Here is a 27,789-nt window from a genome sequence, read left to right as displayed (position 1 = left end):
CCAAGGCTCACATAGGAAGAGATACCACCACATAGGACTGGGCATATTGGCAGCCAAACATGCTGTCATCTTTAATCTATAGTTGCCTCGTAAGGAAGAACTTGGTAGTTCAAATGGAAGTGAAGAACATTTTGTGCATAGATGGATTTGGATATAATTACCTATTTAAGAAAATAATCAAGGATTACACCAGAAGTTATATTGGAATTAAATGCAGATGCTTCATCTGTGAATTTGTAGTTTGGAAAAACAGTAAATGTGGTAGTGGTTACTGCATTTTCTCTCCCCCAACCAATTCCCCTTGTCCTTCACGTCACTTCTCAGTGATGACATCCTCTTAGACCTGTTAGCTTTTTGCAAAACCAGTGAAAAGGCATATAGATTTTTGAGGGCTCAGACTATATATAATTGACAATGCTGTTACTAAGACAATTCTTGCTTAGGACCTTTGTGTCTGGATACTTCTGCTCATACACCTAAGTCCAGCTCATTCTTCATCCATGTAGTTACTTACAAAACCCTGAGCAAGTAGCTATTGCCTATCTGAGACATGCTAGGCATTGAGCATTGGAGATTCAGAAACAGTGACTTAGGCTATGCCCAGAAAATAGCCTCAGAGTAGTTAGAGACAGACATGGAAGCCAAACATTGTGCACATGTATTGAATATCATACTCTATCCCATAAGTATATACAATTGTTGTGTTAATTAAACTTAAAATACATCTCTGCCTGTGGGTCAGAGATGGGCAGAACTGACAAGGACAACTATGAAGAGCTCCTGAGTCATGCAGACAGGTTCTGATGGGAACCTGAAACAAGGCACTAGCAGTAGGAATCAAGGAATAAGAACTTTCATGGAGGTAAAATCTATGGGACATGGTGCTCGTTTAGGTACATGAGGGTGAAAGAAGTGAGAAGGGAATGCTGGAAAACAGATTTGGTAATGTGACTGGGACAGGGTCATCAGTTTTGAATATTACTAAGCATGCAATCCCAGTGAATATCCAGGTGGATATTCCAAGGTGAAATACAATAAACATGTGCTGGCTGGAAAGGTTACCTGAAGTCATTAGGATATGTAGCTGTCAAAGGCATTTATTCATTCAGTAAATATCAAAGGCATACTATACTATCAGGGCCAGCTTCGTGAACATGAGACCTGTATAGTCATGCAGAATCTCACTCTCAATATCCTCACCTTTGGTTTAATATCCTACTTGAAATTTGTTCTCTCTCTCTCTCTCTCTCTCTCTCTCTCTTACTCTCTCTCTTTCTTTCTTTTGTAATACTAGGGTTTGAATCAAGATTTTATGCCTTCTAGGCAGAGCTCTACCACTTGAACCACTCTGCCAACCTTCTGTGTGTGTATCTTATTTCTAAGATAAGGTCTTGCCTTTGTTTCCCAGGCTGGCCTTGAACCTTGGTCCTTCTTATCTCTGCCTCCTGAGCAGCTAGATTATAGGCATGAGCCATTGGCACCTGGCTCTCTCTTTCTTTCTTGAGACAGGGTCTCACTATGCAGTCCAGGTTGGCCTTGAAACTTGAAGTCCTCCTGCCACCACCTCCAAGTGCTGAGATTATAGGCATGTAACAGCATGCATCACTCTCTCTCTCTCTCTGTCTCTCTCTCTCTCTCTCTCTCTCTCTCTCTCTCTCTCTCTCTCTCTCTCTCTCGGCATTACTGGAGTTTGAACGTTTATACTCAGGGCTTCAATCTTCCCAAGCAAGCACTCTACCACTTGAGCCACTCCACCAGCCCAAGAATCCAACATTATGAGTGAATGAGATGGACAAGGCCCCTGACCTCCTGACACTCAGGTCCTGAGTCTGTGGCCTGGTTGAGCCACAATGGCTCCTCCCTGGTGAACTCACACTAAATGGCACCCAGACTTTCCCCTCCTGGGTCTCTGTCACTCTGTATTTTCCCTCTACTTCTTTCCTCTCCTTTTACACATTATCTTTTATCTCCTTCCATATATGTGACTTTGCTAGCCTACACCTAGGAATCAGCTGAAATTCAGGGGCCATGTAGAAGAAGGGAGGAAAAAATGTTAAGACTAGGTTTAAGCAAAACTTTGGAAGAGAAGGTAGCCTTTGGAATGCATCACATACCAACTTTCACTCCACCCTTCCGGAATTTCATGCCCTTCTTCCTACTTTAAGATTATGCCCTAACTTAAGACCTTCCTGACACCTACTCCCCTTTCAACTTCTTTAAGTTTCTCTATCCTCTGTCAGATCCCTTTCTTCACTGATAATTAAGACAAAGACCATGTGAATTAGTAACTCACAATGATTTGTGAATAGTAATGATCACCTTTGGTGGGGGGGTAGTAATTGCATTTACAAGTGGTTTATAAGAAGGAATCTTTTAATTTTTCACATTTTATACAGGACAATAAAAGAAGTAGTAAACAATATTGCAAGTGGAATCTTTTTTCCCTAAATTTTTCCATGTTCTTATAACTTCTATTGTTTTTATTCTGGAGCCATAAATTCTCTAAAGACCCCCCCAAGATTCTTACTGTCATTTCCTTTCCCACCTGTATCCTTCCACCAGTTCCTATGGTGGCAGCAACCAGAGCCCAGGTAGCAAGGGTGAGTCATGGGAGGGGTGGTGAAAGCTGAAACAATTTATAAGGATTGTTTCCAAGTCAGGGAGAGATTACCTCTCCAGTTGTCAGGGAGGGGTTTCCTGGCACAAAGAAACAGCATCCCCTAGAATCATCCAGGTAGCCCTCAGACCTGACCTCATCTAAGGCATTCCCCACATTTAGGGTTCTTCTCTGAGAAGCCTATCAGGTCAGAAGATCTCTGGCTTCTGGTACAGAAAACTATGAGGTTAGTATAAAATGTGATTCCACAAGCCACTTCCATTTATCATAAAAACAGCCAATCAATAGTTCACTGGAAAGTGGTTGTCAGGAGCCACTTCAGAATTAGAAGGTCTAAGGAGAGGAGGCACTGCTGGGACTAAGCCCAGGAAAGGCTGCTTCACGACTATTGATCCTGTAGCCTCTTTTAGACCTCAGCTTTGGGGAACTCTGCTGTCTCAAAAGTCCTTGAGCCAGCAGTAGCTCTTAGGCATGTTTTTTGGTCTGAGCCTTGAGGTAAGAGTGGCTTTTTCAGGACCCAGGATATCATCCTAGACATTCAGTAGTCTAGGCCAGATGGCCTCAGATTCTAATGTGTTTATGAACACCTGGGGATCTTATTACAATGCAGATTATGGAGCAGTAAGCCTGGGGTGGGATCTGAGTTTCTACATTTCTACCAAAGTCCTAAGTAAGGCCAGTGCTGGTGGCCTACCGGTCCTTTGTGTGACAAGGGTCTGGAGTTGCAGACCCTTGCCCTGTCTACTACATTAAATACTAGTCACATACAACTATTGAATCTTTATTAAAATTAAATAACATTACAAATTTAGTATCTCAACTCTACTAACCAAAATTCATATGCCTTAAATATCTGTATGTGGCTAGTGGTTGCCATAATGAACTGTACAGATAAGAACATTACCATAATCACAGAAGGTTCTATTGGAGAACCCTGGACTGGAATGTGCCTCTGATGCAACATTTATTCATTCATCCGTTTATTTACTGAGCATTTGTTATATACTGAGAGTATGCTTGATTCTGGAACACTAGAACAATGGTTCCAGCAAGCAGAAAAAGTAATCAAAGTAATGAAAGCTAACTAGAATGCAATTCACTTTAAATTGAGAGAGGCTCCAGAGTGGTAACTGTGAACTCTACCATGAGATGGAAGGAGGAAGCATCTCCTAGTGTTTTGTGTGTAGTCTGACCCAAGCAATGGTTGTCACAGAGTCAGAGAACTTATGAGATTGACTGCTGACAATGCATTTTCACCATTTCAGGGCCATAATCATCAGAAATGGAGAAATCATCCCCATGTCTTCAGAATTCACCCCTGAGACTGAGCGCCAGCGACTCCAGTACCTGGTAAGAGTCATGTGGGCTTGGCAGAGGGCAGTGCATCAGGAATGGTGTTGGAGCTGCTTGGGAGAAACACGTTGCTGTGACATGGGAGCAGGCCCACAGCAGTCAAACGACATATGGTATTAACTACCCCCACACACCTTCTGGCTCACACATCCTGGCTCTGTGTGTGACGACACACCCCACCTCCATGAATTTATTATTGTGGCTGATACTCTACCATCTGTGACCAACTGAGGACATAATGTACTCTGCTTCTTTTAATGGTATGTATAACATCAAGTGCAGCTCTGAAGAGCCAGATACCTTTTTCTTGGCCTGATACACTCACTGTAACTCACACAGGGCTCACTCTAAATCACATTGAGAGGAGGAACCTCTGCCCACATGGCAGCTCTGATATCCCAACTGACACACCATCACTTCACGCTCAGAGAGGAAGGCTCAAGCCCTTTGGGGATAGTGCAGGTGTCAGAAAATCTGTTTCTGCCCTGAAAATAAACTCCTTCTGTAGATTACCTACTTTAGTGTGAAATTACAGGAGGGCTATACGCAAGTGTTGCTTCCCTCAAAAATCTCAGTTTCTGGGAAACAGAACAAGCTCACTTCCCTGTCCTGAAATTCCAGGAGCCCTTGAAAGAGACTATGGTAATCATTCCAAGTTACTTAGGAGCCAACATCTCTGGAGTCTAATCCTGGGAAAGTAGTGTATGTGGGAAATATTTTCTTGTCAACAGAATTTCTTTTTAGATGACAGCTTAATAGGTGACACTTTGTTCTTAGAAAGAATATGTCCTTGAGTTCCAGTATGTGTGAACGGTCAGAATTTGATGGCTTTAGTTTATTTAGAAACTATACACTTTTCATCAATATGTGGGTATGTGTGGGTGTGGGTGTGTGTTTTGTAACTAAGCTGTGTCTCTTTTACTAATTATCTGGTACGTAAGATAGCAAGAATTACAAATCAATGTAAAAATAGCTTTTCATTCTTCACTCTTTACCTATAGTGGTTCTCTAACCTTTGAGCTGTTGTCTTCAAGCAAATAAACTTGAAGCCACCAAATAGCGAATCCAGACTTTAAGTGTCTTCATTTTCTTTCATCATCTAGGCAGGTAGAAGGGATCCTGCAGCAACCCACAGAAGATCCAGTCCCAGCTCTGTTACTTCACAACTGGATAATCTTCTAAGGTCTCTTAGCCTTTCTAGATCTTGGTTTATCACTTGTGAATGGAGGGCTGAACAAGAGGGTTAAGCCTTTGAGCTGCAAAGATACAGTTCATAACAACTGGCCTCTCTGCCACTTGGCTAGCTTCTTCCCATCTGACATTTAAGGCTTTGCAAATGATCTTAGCATAAACCTTGTCATGCTCTGCCTAAAAATCTTTCGTTGCCCACAGCATACACAATTCAAGCCATACTTGTTGGTAAACCCAGAATCCTGCCTACCTCTCCAGCACCATCTCCATGTTGTTGCCACCATTGTCACCATATACCCCATGCTTCAGCAAGATTACTACTTTCTATTTCTAGGGCGTATCACAATCACTTTGACCTCCATGCCTTTGGAAATATGCTCTGCCTAGATGGTCTTTACCTTCTCTGGTAGGAAAACACCTCATCCTTTGAGATCCCACCACAAATGATATTTCTTCTGGGAAGTGTCCCCTACCTTTCCCAGGGGGTCAGTCCCAGTGCTATACAGCAGTATCTAGAGGCCTGCAGCATGATTCTATGTGCTGCTAATTGTTTCTCAGATCTCTGGCATCCTCTCCAGACTGAGTTCTAGAAGGCTTGTCCCTTATGTTAGTCACCTCATAGTGCCAGAACTCAACACAAAGGAGGTTTGGAATCAGTATTTATTGACTGAATGAAAGAATGCTGGATCAATACCAAACAGTACTGTCCACTCTGCCCTCACCCTCAGGCATATCATAGCAGGGCATGAGTTCTTTGCCTCCCTTGTATCTCATCTGTACCCTATACCTGCTCTTGAAACCCAGTTCCCTTGGGGATCTGTTTTCCTGCTGGAGACAACAAAAAAATAACAGGCTACCTTTTTGTACTTTTTGAGATTATTTCATGTTATAAGAATGAACATGGGAGACTCATTTTTGAGGAGGAATGGGAATGCTAAAATTACTCAGATTCCTGAACATCAGTGATATATTTTGGGATGGTTGGAATAAGATACATGTAGTTTTGAATCTCAGTTTGTCACATAATTGTGCATATAATTTCCACAAGGCATTTCACTGATTACTAATCATCAATTATTAGAGATAGACAACCTCAGAAGGCCGTGTAGAAATTAAATGAAATAATATGTGCAGAATTCTTTTGTGGCACATAGAACTCATTTAGTATTGTTTGATGAATAAAAGTCTTGCCCCTTCCAATGTGTCTTGGTCTATTTTGGCTGCAATAACAAAATATCATCAATTGGGTGGCTTATAAACAACATAAATTTACTTCTCACAGATCTAGAGGTTGAGAAGTCCAAGATAAAGGGGCTGAAAGATTCAGTGTCTGGTGAGGGCCTTCTTCCTGTTTCATAGACAACCATCTTTTCTTGGCAGCCTCATGTAGCAGAAGATACGGGATACTCTCTGGAGCCTCTTTTCCAAGGGTACTAAATCCCACTTCTGAGAACTCTACCCTAATGACCTAATTATCTCCCAAGGCCTTGTCTCCCAGTACTACTACATTAAGGATTTGGCTTCAATATATGAATTTTGAGGGTACACAACCATTCAGTCTGTAGCAATATTCTACTGGCCTACAAGTCATATAAATTTTTCCATTGTTTTTATTTAGAAACAACTTCTAATGTTGCTAAGATACATATTTTGGAATCTTTCTCAGACAATCAGTGTGGATTCTAGTAGTCTACAGAACTGAGCCTAATGTTTGAATTTCCAAAAGATAAGAACAGTTGTTTTAATCCTTTCTCTAAATCAGATATGTTTCTCCAGTTTATGACTAAAACTTCTCACTCAGACATCAGAAGTATGAGTGATCAGGAAATAAACTACCCTAGCTGTCTAACTTATTCCTTCAGGAGTCTAGGATTTGACCAGATTCAGTAATCATAGACACATGAGGTGAATGTTTGAAAGTATTTGAAGAATTAAAATATTTTTAGCATAAGATAATTTTGACGTGAAATCCTTGTAGTAAAGTACTTGTGAGAATTAAAGAGGCTTATACTGTAAAATCTTGAAAATAGTATCAAACTAAGAGAGAAAAATCAAAATATAGTGTGACTTTTATCAGCCTAGCCCAGTCATGAAGTGTCTAACCTAAGTCCCTTCAGCCAGTGTCTCAATCTCCTTGTCTCCTGAAAATGAAATAGGTAGTAATATTTCATCCCTTGAGAAATATTACATGTTCTGAAATGGAAATGAAAAATAATCTCAAGGCAATATGAAATACAGATTCTCCTTGAGTTACAATGTAGATTCATCCCTATCAATCCATCATAAGTTGAAAATAGTTTAAATAAAAAATGCATTTAAGACACCTAACTTATCAAACATTGTTGCTTAGCCTTACCAACTTTAAACATGTTCAGAACAGTTACATTAGCCCCTATTTGGGCAAAATCATCCAACACAAAGCCAGTTTTATAATAAAATGCTGAATATCTCAGTAATTCATTACGTACTGTACTGAAAGTGAAAACCAAAATGGTTGTACGGATATTCTTTCATGCTCTCAGAAAGTTAAAATATGGTTAAGTCCAATCATTGTAAATTAGAGACCATATGTATAGTATACTATCTTTTGATTTTTTTTTCTTTTGGCATTCCTAGGGGTTGAACTCAGGGCCTCACACTTAGGCAGACACTCTACCACTTGAGCCACTCTGCTAACCCTTTTTGCATTAGTTATTTTTAAGATATGGTCTTACTTTATGCTGGGGCTCACTTGGACCTCAGTCCTTTTTGTGCTTCCCTTTGTAGCTGCGATCCCAAGAGCACACACCACCACGCTCAGCCATTGACTGAGATGGGGTCTTGTGAACTTTTTGCTCAGACTGACCTCAAACCACATCTTCCTAATCTCCACCTCCCAAGAAACTCAGATTACAGACTTGATCCTCCACACCTTGAGCCAATCTATTTTACGTTTTTTTTGTTTTTTTGTTTTTTTTTCTCGTACTGAAGTTTGAACTCTGCCTTACACTTGCTAGGCAGGTGTGCTGCCACTTTTTTTTATTCATATATTTATATGTAAATACATTGTTTGGGTCATTTCTCCCCTCTTTCTCACCACTCCCTCCCTGTCCCTCCACCCCCCTTGCTTCCAGGCATAACCTGTTCTGCCTTCTTCTCCAATTTTGTTGAAGAGAAGACATAGCATATTTGCTTGTTTGAGGTAAGGATAGTTATACAAAGAGATTCCATTCACATGTATATTACAACCCAAATTTATTCATCTCTACCAGACCTCTTCACTACTTCCCGGTCACCTTCCCATAGTTACCTCTGTCGTTTTAAGGTTGCTATATTAGCTCCTCTGAAGTGGCACATGAAACACTTTCAAGTTTTGGGTTTCCTATCTTTCTCAATTACTACCCTTAGCGTGTGGCCCATGTCCAGTAATATTACTGCATTTGTTTTAGGTCTAAATTCCACATATGAGGGAGAACATAGGATTTTTCGCCTTCTGAGCCTGGCTAACTTTACTTAAGATGATGTTCTCTAGTTCCATCCGTTTACTTGTGAATGACAAGATTTCATTGTTCTTCATGTCTGAGTAAAATTCCGTTGTGTATAAATACCACATTTTCTTAATCCATTCGTCAGTAGTGGGGCATCTTGGCCGTTTCCATAACTTGGCTATTGTGAATAGTGCTGCAATAAACATGGGAGTGCAGGTGCCTATGGAGTAACCTGAGTCGCATTCCTTTGGGTATGTCCCTAGGAGTGGGATTGCTGGATCATATGACAAATCTATGTTTAGTTTTTTAAGAAGCCTCCATGTTGTTTTCCAGAGTGGTTGTACTAGCTTACATTCCCACTAGCAGTGTATGAGGGTTCCTTTTTCCCCACATCCTCACCAACATTTGTTGGTGGTGGTGTTTTGATGATAGCTATTCTAACAGGGGTGAGGTGGAATCTTAGTGTGGTTTTGATTTGCATTTCTTTTATGGCTAGAGATGGTGAGCATTTTTTCATGTGTTTTTTGGCCGTTTGGATTTCTTCTTTTGAAAAAGTTCTGTTTAGTTCAGTTGCCCGTTTCTTTATTGGTTCATTGATTCTGAGGGAGTTTAGCTTTTTGAGCACCCTGTATATTCTGGTTATCAGTCCTTTGTCTGATGAATTGCTAGCAAATATTTTCTCCTACTCTGTGGGTAGTCACTTCAGTTTAGAGACTATTTCTTTTGTTGTGCAGAAGCTTTTTAATTTTATGTAGTCCCATTTGTCCATCCTTTCTCTTAGTTGCTGAGCTGCTGGGGTTCTACTGAAAAAGTCCTTGCCTACACCTATTGCTTCCAGAGTATTCCCTATTCTTTTCTGTACTAGCTTCAGAGTTTTGGGTCTGATATTAAGGTCCTTGATCCATTTTGAGTTGATACAGGGTGATAAACATGGATCTGGTTTCAGTTTTCTGCAGGCAAATAACCACTTTTCCCAGCAACATTTGTTGAAGAGGCTGTCTACTTTCCATCATATGTTTTTGGCACCTTTGTCAAAAATAAGGTGGGCATAGCTGTGTGAATTCATATCTGGGTCCTGTATTCTGTTCCACTGGTCTTCATGTCTGTTTTTGTGCCAGTACCATTTTGTTTTTTATTGCTATTGCTTTGTAATATAGTTTGAAGTCAGGTATTGTGATACCTCCAGCATTGCTCTTTTTGCTGAGTATTGCCTTGGCTATTTGTGATCTCTTGTGTTTCCAAATGAACTTTAGCGTAAATTTTTGAATCTCTGTGATGAATGTCATTGGGATTTTGATGGGAATTGCATTAAACATGTAGAAATGGTAGTGTAGCCATTTTTACTCTGTTGATTCTACCTATCCATGGGTGCTCTGCCACTTGAGGCACTCCACCAGCTCCGTTTTATTTTAACTGCATCTATTCCTGTTCATTTTTTGAGCATCCATTTCCTTAAACTAATTGCGAAAATTTAGTGCAATGATAGTTGTAGCACCATTTTCCCTTTCATGATCTCACCCAGTTAGTACATTGCTAGAAAGTCAACAGTATATTTATTCCCTATTCTAAGGGCAAATCACATTTTATGTTTATGATGTGTAAAGAAACATTTATGATAGAGTCATTAAAACTTCATGGTCCCTAGCTGCTTATTGTGAGCAGATGTCTACAGCCTCAGGGCTGTCTAACTTGTCAAAGTGGATAGTGGGGTTTTAGGGTGGGGGACGTGGTCAGAGCCCTTTGTACGTGACCCATTTTGATCTGCATCAGAGAGGAATGTTCTTGGTATGTTCAGTCTGGACATTCAGGGATTATGGAGCTGGAAGCAGATTGCAAGATGATGGATGTGGCAGGCACATTAATTTTCTTTGGTCTTGCATCCTGACCTCAAGGGCCCTTCATGCAGCTCTTGGGTAATGTGAACTTTGTTTCATAGATTTTCAGGCAGGGTGATTAATTGAGCAGGCTTGTGGGTTTGACATGTTCACACAGAATGTGGCAGGTGTGTGATGAAGGGATGAGGGGCCCTATACTCCTGTCCTAGCAGCCACAGAGAGCGTATGATCCTATAGGCATGAATAAGCCTTGCTCTTCTATAGCTGGGCTATTTAAAAAGAGGAAAAAACTGTTTGCAAAAGAGTGATTGAAATAAAATACATAAGGGAGCCCACCAAACTAGAGAGAGTGTTTTGATGGAGTCAAGGCTCAGCTGAGAGGGATGGGAGTCTGGTTTATAAGCATTCCTCAGTGGCGTTGACTATTCTGATGCTGTGGCCTCAAGGAAATCACCCCCACCTTTGCTTCAGGTGACAGCCAGAAATTGATCTCCCTCGGGGGGACCTTAATAGCCCTGAGGTGTGAGAGTGATGGCTTTCCTTTCATTCTGCCCAGACATATTTATAAACTCTTATTTGATTACATTAAGATGTGCTGGTATCATCAAACCTTCAAATAGTGTACTTCTGTCCTTGTGGAATAATCTAAGTCTGCAGCTGTTTTTCATCAAGGACAATGTACAGACAAGATGAAAGTGGGTTTCAAATACACATTTAATACACACAAGTGCAACATTATCTGAGGTGCTTCCTTGCAGTGTCCTTGGAACTACCCTGGCTCTGCACTGAGCCTGGTTCTGTTTACTGTCTCCTTGGAAAGACTTTAAGTGAATAGCATTGTACCTCTTGGCTTGCTGGGACTTTTTATGCTTTAGAGTTATCTCCACAACAGTATTCTTTCAGCCCAAACCTGCTTGTAAGATAGGAGGCTATGATGGGGAAGTTCAAGTGTGCTTCTGAGTAAAAATGACAGGCTTGCCACTATGGCCTCCTACTTCACTTGACAGCAGACGATTAAACCTGGTGACCCTGGTTTTGGTCACAAAGAGGCTGTTCTCTGCTTTGCACCTTAGAAGAACATTTGAATAATGGAACATTCCATTCCAATCCCAGTTTCCTTCCCCATTTAACTCTGCCTTATAAAATTGCATATGAGTTTCTGATTTTTCTATTTTAAACAATGACAGGCTATTGTAGCATTTTTCATGTTTATTTTCATCACAGGTTCCAGTGATCACATAGAAGGGTAAATGTGAATCTTTCTTGAATTCCACATAAACCAGGCAGAATTTTAGCAATATTCAATTCTGTGATAACTTATCTATATATAAACTTGTTTCTTGTTACTTTGAGATTTTTCAGGACAAGTTATGATTCTTTTTTTCATGAAAGAATCCAGCCCATACATATTGGGATCTCAGCCATCTCACATTTTTCCTTCACTTTTTTAACCCAAACCAAAACAATTCTATTCCTGTACTGTAAGTTAGGCAGCCAGCCTTGGCTCTGAAAGAGCCTTCTCAGATAGTGTGACCATTAGCCATCACCAGTGGCTTGGCTGATATTATTAATTTCATTTCATTCTTGACCTTAGATTTTTCTATCATGATAAATCATCTTGAATTGTATGGCTTCCAATGGCTTCCACTCCCTCTCTCATATAATCCAACAATATTTTTCCCCTCTAAAAGTAAGAAAAAGGAAAGGTTACTCAACTTCGGAAAAAAAATAAAAAGATTTGTATTAGACACTGAAATTCTTCTTGTGATAACTTCCTCTCAAATTCCAAGAGTTCTGAACAGTTTAAAACTTAATCTAAAAGTCTTAGTCAGAGGACTTCACAAAATATTGCCTGTCATGGTATCTACCATCTTATTTAACGCTTAAGTGTTTTGACTTTCTGTATTCTGTTAAAGGGAGTGGAAACTAGAATGATGCCTTTGAAGAAGGGCTTGGCAGGCTTTCCTACAGCAGGACATGATATGACCCAGCAGTTTCACTCCTAGGTATCTGTGTAGCAGAACTGTGTACAAATGTTCACCAAAAGACTAGAAAGTACATAGCAGCGCTGTTTTTAGTAGCCCAGGCTGGTAATTATCCAGACACCCATGGAGAGTAGAATGATGCAAGGCAATTGTGGCACAGTCACAGCATAGAATACTGTATAGTATCAAGAATGAACAAATTGTGACTGTACACAACATGGATGAATCTCACAGACTTAACATCCCACAAAGGGAGCATGATAGCCTAGCAAATTCCAAATACAGTACAAAAATAGACAAAACTCATCTAGAATTTGGAATGTACTTTCCTTTGGGGGAGCGGAGGGGATTGGATGAGTTCTGATGGGGATGGTAACAATTTATCACCCTGTACATATATGATACAAGCACTTTTGCATATATATTATACTTCATTGAACAGTGTTTTTGGAAAGTAATTTTGCTTTTTTAATTATAGGTATTCTTTATTTAACTGCATGTTACTCTTTGTATAAGGGTCTTTATTAGTGTCCTGCAGGTAGCCAAACTCTTGCCACCTCTTTGCCCCACTCCATTCTCTCCTTGGGAAATTCTTAAGCACCTTCAAACACTAAGCCTCTACCCATTTCCACTTGGCTGCACTAGTCCCAAGCCCCTTTTCTGACAGCTCTTAAAATCCTCTGTAGATTCTCTCTGACCCCCCCTCTCCCCATGAGCTTGTTCCTTGGTGCCTGGATATATCATCATTTTGCCTATAAGTTTTCCTCCATCTCCCCCTGAACTGTGTGAGCTCTGAGCAGAGGAGCCTCTTTTCTCATTCTTGGAATTCCTGGCCCCTGGTCCGTGGCATGTGCTGGAGCTCACGTGTTTATTGCATGAATTCCTTTGGCTGGATAACCCCAAATCCAAGACAGTTTCCTCATTAGCTGACGCCACTCACTGGCCAGCTAACCAAAAAGCATCTGGACGAAATTTTATTAAAAGTAGGAAAAAGAGCCTGGCATGGTGGCTCACAACTGTAATCCCAGTACTCAGGAGACTAAAGCAGGAGACTCTCAAGTTGATAAGAGGCCAGCCTGGGCTACAAAGCAAGACCATGCCTCAGGAAAAAAAGGAAGAATGTTGCCTAGTAGGCAGTTTTTTTTTAAATTTAAACTATTTGTGAAGTTTAAATAATCACTAAAGTGTAATTGTGTTGGTGTTAAGCTGGGCACTGGAATATCGCTAAGGTTTTAAAAATAATGAATGTATTAAGTGTAGCTGATATTTCCATATACCCAGCAGCTTGGCAAATGTTTTTAACATGCATATATTCAAATAACATCACCAAAAATGAAATTTTAAAATATGTCCAGCATATCAGGTAAGTAAGGAGTATTTAAGATAGTATACAGCATGTTTGTTTTGCAGGTGCGCATGAGTTCTTAATGTGTGCTTGATCCCACCTTGGGTTTGGTCCACATTTTAATAGGGCAGTATCCCTATGAAATTTGCCTTGGGAAGGGGTTGTAGTCAAATACACATATTTATGAACTGCCCAGGTATGAGAAGCAGAGTAAACCATGCCAAAATTATTCATGAAACTTACAAGTTTAGAGCCAGAAAGTCATTAGGTTTTATTGCTTAAAGCAACCTAACAAATTCTCCCACGTTTTACAGACTTTAAGCTTGGATCTTATTGCTTATAATGAATTCAAAATAAAATCACTTTTGGAACTCAAGACTGCAAATGCTGATGTAAGCAATCCTGCAGTAGGACAGGCCAGGATGAGTGAAGTAATTCTAACCAATAATGGCTCTTGGACACTGGGTAGTCTCTAAGAAGTTCCAAATTCCTAAGTTCTTTGGCCACTGTGCTTCTGCCAACCAAGTGTCTCCCTGCTGGCCTGTCAGACTGCTTCGGAGCCAGGACCCTGCCTGCTTGACTACTCCCAGTGACGTTAGCTTTCCCTAAAGTTTTTGAAACAAGAAGCAGGGAAGCTCTTCTCAACTTTAAAAAAATGACTTTGAACACTGAAATCCCAAAAAACTAATTATTTTTAGAATTTTTCAAAAAATGAAAGTAATCTGAGCTGAGGATATGACTGAGTAGTAGAGCACTTGCCTGGCCCATGTAAGGCCCTGGGTTCAGTCCCCAGCACCAGTAAATTTAAAAAAAAGAAGAAGAAGAAATAATCTATGTTTAATGGTAGAAATATTCACCAGTATGTGTAAATGAAAAAGAGTATTCTCAGGTAACATTTTTCTAATATTTTGGTGACTTTAAACATGTACACATGTAATGATGTGCATATAAGGACATGTGTAAACTTTCATGACAATTACAAGAAAAGACATGCTAACACGCAGAAGTATCTTCCTCTGAAAACCAACAGGTAGTTTTTGCAGACTGTGTACTGTGTACCTGACAAGTATTTCAGCATTTCATTTTTCATTGAACAGCCATATATTCCCTCTGTTTGTACTTGGTTCTTGAGTTGCATTACTTTAACACCATTAACTCCAGAGAGTCTGCCAGGTGTAATGGTAGTGACATTTCAAAATACTAGTAAGAAGGAAGCGTACCATTAGAAAGTGAATGGTGATTTTAAAGAAGAAAGAGTGGTGAAAATATGTCACAAGTATACATGCACTACTCATAATTCCACAGTAGGCATGATAGTATCAGAAAAGAAATCATGCAGTACCCAGCACCATGAAGGACAAGACAGAAGAAAAGGAAGAGAAAGAAGAAACAGGAGGAGGAGGAGGAGAAGGAAAAGGAATCATGCCAAATGTTCTGTGGCAGTTAGCAAGACAGGAAGCAAAGTTGCCATAAAGGTAGAGAATTCTAAGGGTTTGGCAAGAGTATCAGTGAAGGATGAATATTACAGTATTTCCTTAGAGTTAAGATACTTTTTAACATATATGAAGTTGAAACATTTATAATTAATTGTTGTCAACAATTAATAGCAGGTATGATTTGGTTGTGTGCAAGCATCAAATGAGTAGAGGAAAGGTTTCTTTCTCCTCTTACAAGGATTGTGGTGAGGACCCTATAACAACAACCACAACAACAACAAAACAGAGTAAGAGAAAAACACAAATTAAAGGTGTGTCACTTCATAAGAGCCAAAGAAACATGTAAACTTGTATTTTTATGCTTAGGTTTGATTAAGAGTGAACATTCATGGATAAATAGGATTGGACAATGGGGCTATGATCTAATGGCAATAACCTACAGGAATTTAGCAAGACATATTTATTCGGATTCTGCTGTGGCCCAGTATCTTCAGAAATAAGGCTATTCCTTCCCTTTAGGGATGGAGAATGGGTACCTTGGAGGTGAAAGGGAAAAGGGTGAAGAGAAAGCAAGAGAGATTTTCCTATTTCTGTTATTTTCTCAAATGCCAGTGTAAGATATTTTAGAATAACATGTCCTGAGCCCTGTCAAACCAACTTGTAGAATGAATGGGTGTCCATCGATTTACAAAAAAAAATCTGTGTACTAAACTGAGCTGCTCCTAAGGCTCTTTGGATCAAACTAGTTGAATAAAGGCAGTTGGGAAGGTGTGAATCAGACTTGTTTAGCAATATTACCAAGGTGGGAGTCAGAAGTAAGTTGGCTATAGATAATTGCCAACCTGGCTAAAGAGCTTCTGCCCCTCCAGCTTTGAAGTGTGTGACTCTGTTGTGGATTATTTAAGAAATGCTGCATCACACAGTGCTCTCATGAAACATGGGACACTGTGGAAAATTATGAACCCCATGATACACAGCTGGAAAGTGATAAGAGCAGTTGAATTCTAAATATGAAAAAGTTTTGGAAAGTTTTAGCCAATATGCAAATGGTCCTTGATTTATAATAATTCAATTTATGATTCTCTTTACCTTTATGATAGTGTGAAAGCAATTCAATAGAAATCGTATGTCTAATTTGGGTTTTTTTTTTCCTTCTATTGTTTTTTTGAGACATGGTTTCACTAGGTGTCCCAGGCTGGTCTCAACTCACCATCCTCTTACCTCTGCCTCCTGAATTCTGGGATTAGTGGTGTAATCCTGTAGATAATTACCAAACTGTCTTGGGAACTTCCACACCTCTGGCTTTGAGGCTTTTAGTTCCCTAGCCCAAGTTTGAATTTTGGTCTTTTCCCAGGCTAGTGATATATAGTATTCTCTTACAATGCTGGGTGCAGCAGCAAGCCACAGCTCCCCATTGCCATAAGATCTTACAGGTAAACAATGGATACTCTACAGTGTACCATGTTGCTAAGCACTGATGTACAGTAGGTTTGTGATATTAAATGCATTCCCCACTTAACAGTAGGTTTTTTCTGGAATGTAACTCCATTGTGGAGCATCTGTACTTTGCTTATAAGACTCTTATTAAGTATACACAAAAATATAGATAAAAAATTGTCCTAAGTTTAAAGAAGCTCTTCTAAAAAGAATAAAAGAATTCTATGGGCATGGCTCAAGTGGTAGAGCACATGCCTAGCAAGCATGAGGTCCTGAGTTCAAAGCCCAATACCACCAAAAAAACTGATTAAGTTTAAAAGGAATAAAAGAAAAATTTGATATGGTAAGAATGCACTATATACAATTTACTTGGCAGTCTTTGTTTTCTTTGAGGTGGGGAAATAATGGTGCATCTAATAAACAGCATGTTAAGTTCAGTGAAAGACAGTACCTTGTTGTTATCCAGGGAGGAAGCAAGCAATTTGAGCTTGTGAAGGGCTTCATGTGACGTGTGTACCATGTCCCAAGTAACACAGAGTTTAAGGCTGCTTTTATCCTCTTCCTCAGAGGGAAAGGTGAGGGGGGCCTTGCAAAGCAGCAGAAGAGTTGCCAGGTAACCCCCAAGCATCTGCTTCAGCAGATCTTCTGAGGCAAATGCTCAGGCAAATGTATACCAGAAAAAGGGTGGGGGGAGTCCCTTGGCTAAAGCAACATCCAAGGACTCACTATCCCCCTGTGAGGAGGGAAACTGCCTGGCACTGGGCACACTTACCCTCAAAGGGGAGACGGGATTTTTTTTTTATTTCATAGTTAATGGCCCTATAACAAAAGACAAATTAAGAAAAGCATAAAATCTATTTATTGTAAGTTATATATGGCACAAGATCCTTCAGAAATGAAAAGCCAAAGAAACAAGGAAAACTTATTTTTATGGGCATCAAACATAAGTATGATTGGAGGGTGAAAGGATTTCTGATCTAATGGTAATAAACTGGATGAAGGCATAACCCAGCAGGGCTTGCTTATTAAGAATCATCTTGGCATTACTGTGTGACATTCCTTTCCCCTGGGTGTAGGGCAGGACCCCTCTGTTGCCTAGCTCTTAAGCTCCAAACATCCTCCTGCCTGAGCCTCCCAAATAGTTAGGACTACACATGCATGCTACCAAGTTCATCCTGGATGGAGGGTCTAATAACCTATTTTCAGAAGGTCAGATAGGTTTTATGGCCTTCATCAGGGGAAAAGGGATGAGAAGGATGGTTTTTTTTTAGCTTCTATGGTCTGTGTGTTAATCAGCTTCCTATTAGTATGACAAATACCTGAGATAAATCAACTTGAAAAGAGGAAACTTTTATTTTGGATCATGGTTTCAAAGATTTCGGTCCATGGTCACTTGGCCCATTATTTTTGGCCATCATGATAGAAACATGGCACTTACCTCAGAGCAGTCAGGAAGGAGAGACAGAGAGACAGAGAGAGACAGAGAGAGACAGAAAGGGTTGGAATCCCAATAGCCCCTGCAAGGGTACACCCCCAGTAACCTAACTTCTTTCCACTAAACCCTACCTCTTTAATGTTCCACCACCTCAAATAGCGCCTCAAGCTATGGTACAAGCTTCCAACACAGTTCTTTAAGTCCAAACCATATAGATCCTGCTTCTGCTGCTTCCTCAAATGCCAAGGTATCATTCTGGGGGAATGTGTCCTGAACTCCATCAACCTTGTACTCAGAGCTTGTGATGAAATGTTCTCTGGATCCTATCCTGTTTGTCAATAATTCGTGTGTATTGTGTACAAGTATTTATACTCACATGTTATCTTAGTCCATTTTGTGCTACTATGACAGAATACCATAGACAGTGATTTATAAAGAACAGAAATTTTTTCCCTCCAATTCTGGGATCTGGGAAGTTTAAGATTAAGGCACCAATGTCTGGTATAGACTTTTTTTTTTCTTTGTGGCAGTTTTGGAGTTTGAACTCAAGAGCCCTTACTTGCTAGGCAGGTGCTCTACCACTTGAGACAGGGACCCAGACCTTTTTGCTTTGGATAGTTTTGAAATATGGTTTCATGTTTTTGCCAGGATCAGCCTGGACCACACTGCTCCTGCTTATGCTTCCCACATAGCTGAAATGACAGATATAGCCCAGTTTTTTTGTTATCGATGAGGTAGAGTTTTGCTAACATTTTGCCCACAATCCTCCCAATCTCCACCTTCTGAGTAGTTGGAATTACTCCTGGCACAGTATGGACATTTTTGTTAATGTGGCAGAAGAGAAAGAGGACCCATTCCCATAAGCCCTTTTTATATCAGCATCAGGCAGTCATGAGTACAGAGCCCTCATGACCTAGACACCTCCCAAAGGTCACACTGAGGATTGATTCCAATACATGACTTTTGGGAGACACATTCAGATCATAGCACACATATATCAGTGTATATGCCTTAAGTAAATATAAGCTTATATTAATATTAATATTAATACATATATTATTTAACAACCTGGTTTTTATAATTAAATCGATTCTCAGAGTTGGATGTTTAGCTCATGATAGAACTCCTGCCTAGGAAGCATGAGGTCATTAGTAGTATTCCTGTACTACCAAAAAAGAAAAGTATATACAATTAAATTAATCCTGCATGTCATTGCGTATTCTCTATAGCATTGTTATGAATGATAGAATAGAATTCCTTTGTATGAATTTCTGCTGGTTTATTTAATTACTCTCATTATATTATTAAATTATTTCCTCTAGTTATTTCCTGTAATAAATAATGTCAGGAATATCCTTGTAACTATGCTGTTGCAAGTCTGGATTTTATTAATTTTTAACTGGGTCTGCTGATTTCAACTGGGTGATCTAGGAGAAAAAAATCATGGGCCATTTGTGGGTCTCTTACTGTATTGTTAAATATATGCGGTGTGTGAGACTAAAGGACTAATGCAGAGCAGGATGAAGGTTTTGAGCAGGGTATTTATCTCAGGCTCTAGAACCACCTAGTCTTAGCTGATGACCTTGGGCTATGTGTCTTAACTTTCCTGGGACTTAGTTTCCTCATTTTTAAGTTGAGTCTACAACACAACTTTTGTAGCACTGTTGGGCAAGATAGGGTGTATCAAATGCCAGATATAAGTCACATGGAAACCTATAAATTAGAGCCAATACAACTTCGGGATGAAGTATGAGCTGAATTCCACGCTGATACAGCCTCAGAATTCTAAAAGACAATAAAGGGTAAAGGGCAGGTGCTCCTGTTTATTGGCTACTTAAATCTCTATTCCTCAGTTTTCACCGGTGGACCACAGTACAAGAGGAATAGGATGCTGTCTACCCTTCAGGCATGGCTAGCTTGTTGGTATGAAACTGGTAGAGTCACCCAGGGCCTGGCATTTAGTTTAATGTACTGCTATCCCAATCTTGAAATTCTTCATTTTAAACAGAGGCTCCATGATTTCATTTCCTACAAATTAAATAACTATTCCTGCTCATAAGATTGTTAGGAGAGTGAAATGAGGACTCACAAAGCACTGAATGTAGTACTTGGAGGTAATAGGACTCAAAATCATCAAGTGGATATAATAATTATTATTATTATACACAAAGATAATAAAGATAACCATGATCAGTCCATTAGAGACATTTCATTTAACTATGGAAATAGGAATATGAGATAAATATGTAATGAATCTCATTTTACAGATAAGGAAACTGAGGTTCTAGAAATTAAGTGACCTACTAAAATCACACAGTTCATAAATGCAGAGCCTCAATGCAGACCCAATTCTGTCTCACTCAAAACCCATACCATAGACCTGCTCTATTAAGTATTAGTTCTCTTCTTTCTCAGAAGAACTTACCTCAGTAAAATTCAGTATTTAAGCTTACTTGATAGCCATCAGCAACTCAAGTCTCACCCCCCCACGGAGTTTAAGAGCCTCTCAAAGCAATCCAGAGTTCCCAGCAGACAAGAAGGCACATGTCTTCTTGCCCTCAGTCATTGTGTCCTATCTCCTCCCATCCTGTTCTGTCCACAAGCCTGCTCCAAACCACTGTTTCAGAGTTCCATCTCTTGACAAATATGACAAGCCTGGTAACAATTCACTTGCTTCCTTGGCTCCTGATTAACTTAGCTTCAGATCACTAACATCTAAGTAGCAGCTCCAAGCCGCTGTGAGCATCAGTAGGTGATCTGATGACATTGGACCTTTCTGTGTGTGATGCCTATTGTAGGTTGAGCATTCATAATACAAAAATTCAAAATCTGAACATTTTTGAGGACTTACACTGATGTCATAAGTGGAAAATTCCACACCTGACTTCATGCAACAGGTTGCAGTCAAAACACAGGCACATTGAAAATACTGTACAAAATTAACTTGATGCTACATGTATAAGGTGTATATGAAACATAAATGAATTTTACATTTAAACTTGGGTCCCATCCCCAAGATACCTCATTATGTATATGAAAATATTCCAACCTGCCCCCTCTCAATCCTAAATACTTCAGTCCCAAGCATTTCAGATAAGGGATACTCAACCTGTACCAGTAAACTGAGGGCATGGCCATCTGTCCTTTGGCAGGGATCCCTTGCCTTCTGACAGTGCCAGTCTGTGATGTGCTCTGCCCACAATTTTCTCTGCCAAAAAAAGACAACTGATCCATTCCACCACACTGCTAATATGCAGGCATTAATCCTTGATGTGGGAAATTCTAGTTCAGGTATGCTTACGGTGTGTGACTTCTGTGCAAGGAAGTTAAAATGTGAATGTTCCATCTCTTGGATAGCTTGATTTGAATTTTGAATGTAACAATGAGGCTGTTTGTAGTTTCAAAACAATTCCCTAAGTGACTGTTTGCTTGAGACTTTTGTAATGTGAACAGAGATTTGGGGGGAAGGGGAGAAGCCATCTGCTCTGGTATAGTCTTCCAATGACTGGAGCAAATGACTGCAGAGCAAACTGGAGGGGATCCAGCAGAGCATTCCTCTCTGTTGTATCTAGCTGCACCCCATGGTCTCACGCCCTTGTGTTTACTGGAAACTCACATGCAGCTTTCATAGGCTAAGGCCATGGTAACTATGGTTAAGTGAGATGAAAGCAGAGAAAGACAAGGAGGAAAGAATCAGGGTAAGTTTGTTCCCCTCCTACCTCACCATCATGCTAGTTCAGAAAATGGGACCATCTTGAATTTGAATTAAAAAGTGAACTTTGTAGAAACTCATTCACTTTTCCTTACACTGTCAGCTACATGTGCCTTTGATTGCAACTGAAAAATTGACATCCCCTATAAATTAAATGCATGATTTTTATTTGTTCATCTATTAGTTTTTAAATTCTGAAATCTACTTCCCTCAAAACATGAGACAATTTTTTTTTGTCTCTGAACTATGGGGTTCTCAATTTGCAAAACATCCTTGAGACTTATTTTGTCCTCTAAATATGTGTGTGGCTTTTCTTTCTTTTTCTTTTTGCTATTAGGCATTCATGCAGCCTCACTTGCTGGGAAATGAGTTCACACATTTGGAGTTTCCAAGGAGAGTACAGAGAAAGGAACTTGGAAAGAAGATGCTCTACAGGGACTTTAATATGACAGGCTGGTAAGAGCATGCCTCCCTCCGCCTCTGCACCACCACAGTGTGTAGGAAGCTTCACTGTTTTTAAAAGCCACTTTCACAGTTGAGGTCAGAAGGTGCAGCCAGATACCTGGCTCTGTGCTGAAGGGCAAGGACCTATGCCTAGACCTATGCCTGGCTCTTGCTTAGGACCAGTGCTCAAATCACAAGTGTTACTTTGCCAATCTGCTTTTTTCTTTTCTTCTTTTTTCTTTTTGGTAATAGTGAGGTTTGAACCCAGAGCCTCTTGCTTGCTAGGCAATCACAATACTCCTTGAGCCACAACCCCAGCCCTTTTTCCTATGATTATTTTTGAAATATGGTCTCACATTTTAGCCTGGGCCCAACCTCAGACTGTAATCCCTCTACCCATGCCTCCTTCACAGTTGGAATTAGACGTGTATCCATAACACCTGGCTTATTCTTTGAGATAGGGACTCATTAAATTTTATTTATTTATTTATTTATTTGCCAAGGTAACCTCAAACTTCAGTCCTCCTATCTCTCCCTCCGAAGTAGCTGGGATTATGGTGTGAAACACCACTCCCAGCCTCTTTGCTTCTTGAAGTCTTCCTGGGGGATCCCGGATCCCATGAAGCTGACTTAATTCCCTGTTTTACATGGAGCAATCATTTGGAGCCTTTTGAAACACATTAAAGTTTATGTTTTTTAGGCTAGGGCTCTTAAAGAGTTAGAGGGACTTTAGTCCATCATAGTGGCTTCTTCACATCTGTATAATCCCAGCACTTGGGGAGACTGAGGCAAGAGGATCGAGAATTTGAGGTCAGCCTGGGCTACATAATGAATTCAAGGTCAGCCTGGGTTACATAGCAAGACACTGTCATAAATGAATAAATAAGCAAAACAAGAAATAGATAGAGGGGCTTAAAGGATCTGTCAGGAGCTTATTGAGCCAGGCTGGCTTAGGTATGAATCCTGACTCTTGAATTTTCTAAATGAGCAAAGTTGGATATGCTACTTAACCCTTGTTTTTCTATGAATACAGTGAAAAATATATATACTCTTTGAAAATTCATTGTTAAGACTGTAGACAGTAAGCTATTTTCATTACAAGTGTCCCTTGCAATCTGTAAGAGATTAGTTTCAGGATCCCCTACAAACACCAAAATCAGAGGATGCTCAATTCCCTACATAAAATGGTATAGTGTGTGCATACAGCAAAGGCACATTCTCCCTCCTCTATACTTTAAATTACCTCTAGATTACTTAAAATACCTAATACTGTATAAATGCTATTTAAACAGTTGTCATACTGTATCATTCAGGGAATAATGACAAAAAATCTGAACACATTCACTGTAAGCACTTTAAAAAAGTACTTTCCATCCCCAAGATTGAATCCACAGATGTGAAACCAGAAGATATGGAGACTCAACTGCATTTTATCATACTCACATTGAAATAAGAACTATTAATAAGGCATGTCTTATTCCCCAAATCACCAAGACCATTTCTGTAATGTTGACTAAGACCTCATCTACTTCTTCTGTCTGAAAAATAGGTATGATGGCAAGTGCTTACACATGAGATAGGGTTGATGTAAGGATTAAGTGAGAGAGCACTGCCTTGCACATAGGAATGTGGGTGAAGATCCTGAGATCCTAATGAGTGAACTTCTGGCCAGACCAGGGACAATAGCAGAATGAGACACTTTACCTTTGCTCACTGTCTCCAACAAAGGCAGGGAAGTAGCTTTCATTATCACTTCATCATTGACCCAAACAGTTGAAACAGATGATCGTAGCCCAGATTTCTATGGCCATGACTTCTAGGCTAGAGATCTACTTCTAGGGTACATATTGTCATAAAAAAAAAACAAATTGAACTACTCAGGGAAGAGAAGGGGCTGGCCTAAGGGACTTCATTGTCCTTTGCCAAATGAAAAAGAAGAGCTTCACTCAAATCTACTCTTATTCCTCTAGAATGAGGTCAACAGATAGGGTTAGAGAGCCAAAGTCTACCCACCACCTGTTTCTACAAATAATTCTTTTTGTAAAATACAACTAACTTGCATTTTGTTTATGTTTAATCTGTGGTTGTTTCCAGCATGCAGTCAGGCATTGTGTAGTTAGAACAGAGTTTGTAAATCCCACACAGACTCAAATATTTGCTCCTTCTCTAACACATAAATGGATCAGAAAGAGTTCATCATATTTACGCTTCTGAATTTTTATGTCCTAGGCTCATTATTCTAACCCTGGCTAAGTTTTCTTATAAACCGATTTGCATTCAATCAGCAAAATCAGCACATCTTGCAAAAAAGTTGAAGGTGAGGAATAAAGTGATTCAGAAATCCAAGGGTTGGGGTAAGGGATTGAAAAGTAGCTCTAAAAAGACAGTGAGGAAAATGGCTAAATAGAAGAGGAGAGAATATGGGGAACAGACAGAACTGGTATCAAGAAAAGTAATGGGACACGGGAAGCCAAACATTTAGATTTACTGTAGGAGGCTGTAGGTTTCTCTTGTGTATTCCTGAGGAGGAGAATTACATGAAAATGATGTTTCTGGAAAGTTATTTTAAGATTAAGCTTAGAAGAGACTAACTCCAGAAGGCAAGTTAAAGTACCTAGGGAAAAACTCATAGAAACACATTATGTGAGGTTTCCAGAGCTAGAAAGCACAATAGAAGTAGAGAACAGTAAAAAAGGGAAATGAGTAAGAAGTAAGATGATTTGGGTCAAGGGTTAAGTATAAGGTGTAAGTCATCAGTAACCTTCATTGCCTATTTAAGTATGCCTTCTCAATTAGTCTGTAAACTTTTGGGGATGTGGTGGGGGGGGGGCGGGGGGGGTGCCAGTGCATAGTTATGGTGCCTATCACATGTAGACAGGCAGCAGTTATTTATTGGCTGAAAGAAGAGGGGTGTGATCAACAGAATTTGATTACAAATGTTGTTGACAGTGGAGGAGAAGGATGGGTATGTTGAGTTTACATTTGAAACATGTTGAACTTGAGACAAGGCTGTTTATATACTCTTTCTATGCCAGAAAATCAAGTCAGATCAAAGTCTTCTGAACAAATTTGTAAATATCTTGTCTAGGATATCATCATAAACAGAAGAGTATCTTTGTTGCAGATTCGTAGTGTCAATTCATAGGGGGAAAGAGAACAACTTTCCGTTAGTAGTTTGGAGAGCACTTCTAATGAGAAGATAGGCATCCCCACTTTATTGGGCAAGGTGCTTTCAAAAGCTGTAAATGATCCATTCAGACATTATTATGAAGTTAGTTTTTTAATGATCTCTTTTCCAGTCGCTTGAAGTTGTACTTTTTTTTTTTTTGGAGGGCTTGTACATCTTTCCCTTTAACAAATGGCTGAAGATTGCCCCCGTTTTTTAATTTTTTTTTTAATGTAGGTAATTTCAGGAACCAGATGATATTCAACTTTATATGCACATATCCCCCACCGTCCATCTCCTTTCCACCTCCCATGTTAACAGGGTCCTACATAGATAAGCAGACCATAAATAGCTGTTTTAATTGTATGGAATGTCACGGAAGGTACTAAATAATTGCAGAGCCAGGACTGAGAATGGCTCCAGTCAGACATGATTTGATTTGTTTTCAGTGTAATTCTCAACATGGCTGTTGGCTCACAAAGTTAACTTTGAGCAGGAATTTATGTACACCTTTTTATGTTTGCTACCTGTTCCTTCTTTGGATTTGAAAATGGGGTTTATGAAGAAGGAAAGCCCTTTATATCTTTGTTGGAGAAACTTAGGAAGTGTAAAAACAGTCTAGACCAAAAGCAGTCTATGTAAACCCCCTGACCCAATTTCAATGAATTCCTTTTAAGAATATTTTTACCCTCTGACAGAAAGTCTCAGGTCAAGAAGTTATCTTTCAGGGTCTTAAAAAGATTGAGTCAACTGCCTTTCTTACTTGTCTATAGACATGGATTACACAATTAATTTTATGCAAAGGAAGGTGGGGATCTGTAGCCTATTTCTTTCCCCAAGTGAATGCCCACCAAAGCCTTTGATTACTACCAAGTTGATAAAGGGGTTGAAGGTGGACCAGCAGGCATTTGGAATGTGTCATGTGTTGTGGTACAAATGCGTCCATACCAAGTCCCACTTTTGTTTCTTGGCTTTAGAAGTAGCCCTGGGCTCTGAAACCTGTCAAACAAAGGTTCTACCCACTGCTAAACTGTTTAATCCATTCAGTAAATTCCTAGTGGTGGAGATTTTTATTTCCCCCTTCTTCCCTATTAATTATGATAGTAATGGGCCTGGCTGACAGTTATTGGGGGAGTTAAAAGCAAAGCATGTGAGTGAGATCTTTACCTAATTTCTCGTATTTAACTCATAAAGCAGCCCTATGAACTAGGTACATTTTATATGTGAGGAAACTGAGGCACAGAGGCTGACTCAAGGATATTGGACTAGTCGGAGAAAAGCCTAGGGTATGAACCCAGGTACATAACTTCAGAGTGTGCTGCAAACTATGAAATGATCCCCCTTGTTCCCATTTCTTAGTTGAGTAAATAGAGGCTCAGGGATGCAGTGGCTTGCTCAGCTTCCACCAATGCACTAGTATCAGAATAAAGACTTTTATTCCAGGATTTTTTTGATGCAATGTGCCAAATTTGTTCAGACTACAACTAGACATCTTTACTCAGTATTGAGTTCTGGTTTAAATTTAAGCAGGGTGCTTCTATCCACTAGGGTTGGAGTCTTCTTCCTGGCCCTTCAGGGGACAAGAGGATGAAATGAAGCATTGTCTGAGCTGGAAGGCAGTGACTTTTGTAGCTCCCCATAGACCACTGGTCAGATTAAACTAGGATGCTTCACACTTCTCACCAAGAGTCTGTGCATGGTTTGGGGGATGGCAATAATGCGGGAAAATTCCAAACCTCCTGTGCTTAGGGAAATTGACTGCTCTTATTAGAGGAGCACCATGCCAGTGTTCTGTGGTGTGTCTACAACAGGGACGAAGTGTGGGAGAGGATGTCAGCTCTGGGAAGCCTTGTCTCATAATTAAGGATGAGTCGGTTGCCTCCTGATGGGGATCCTTTCTCTCTCACTCTCATGCTTTCCCAGAAATGGTGGAGCAGTTGGCTGGACCAGATTGTTTAGAGGACAAAAGGTTATTGTCACCAGGCCCATCGTAATGAAATTGGTCTCTTCCCTGGCTCTCCTACCTCCCCGCCCCCCTTTCCTCAGATAGTTTGCTCAGTTCCTTGAATTACAAAGCCTTTGTCTATTCCCAGCACAGAGTTGGTCCCTGGTGTGGCCTTCCCTTGCTCTCCCATCACCCACTCAGCTCTCACCTTCTGTGCCTGGTGTCATTGGTCCTGGTGCCAGAATCCCCGAGTGCCCCTCCTCTCCAGCCCTTTGTGCTAAGCTGCTATTGTAGGGTCTCGCTGTAGTTGGCATTGTGTCATCTTGAGAGGTCTGTATCCTGACCCACAGCCCTCTGAGCTGTCTCAGGCTGTAATTTGCTGGCAAGCATCTATGTTACCAACTGAGACAAGTTTCTCACA

The 27,789-nt window shown here is 40.1% G+C and overlaps 1 protein-coding gene across 1 annotated transcript in view; it reads left to right on the top strand.

The window, feature by feature from the left end:
- Ppm1h (protein phosphatase, Mg2+/Mn2+ dependent 1H) overlaps positions 1-27,789 on the top strand; it is a 273,222-nt gene that overhangs the window by 186,524 nt on the left and 58,909 nt on the right. Inside the window, exons 5-6 of the mRNA XM_074083812.1 lie at positions 3,883-3,967; positions 22,151-22,269. Of these exons, the coding sequence (XP_073939913.1) occupies positions 3,883-3,967; positions 22,151-22,269 (204 nt within the window). The remainder of the gene's footprint in view (positions 1-3,882; positions 3,968-22,150; positions 22,270-27,789) is intronic.

This window comes from Castor canadensis, chromosome 8 (assembly GCF_047511655.1).
Source record: "Castor canadensis chromosome 8, mCasCan1.hap1v2, whole genome shotgun sequence".
Classification (NCBI taxonomy): domain Eukaryota; kingdom Metazoa; phylum Chordata; class Mammalia; order Rodentia; family Castoridae; genus Castor; species Castor canadensis.
This window is presented reverse-complemented; position numbering and strand designations above follow the sequence as displayed.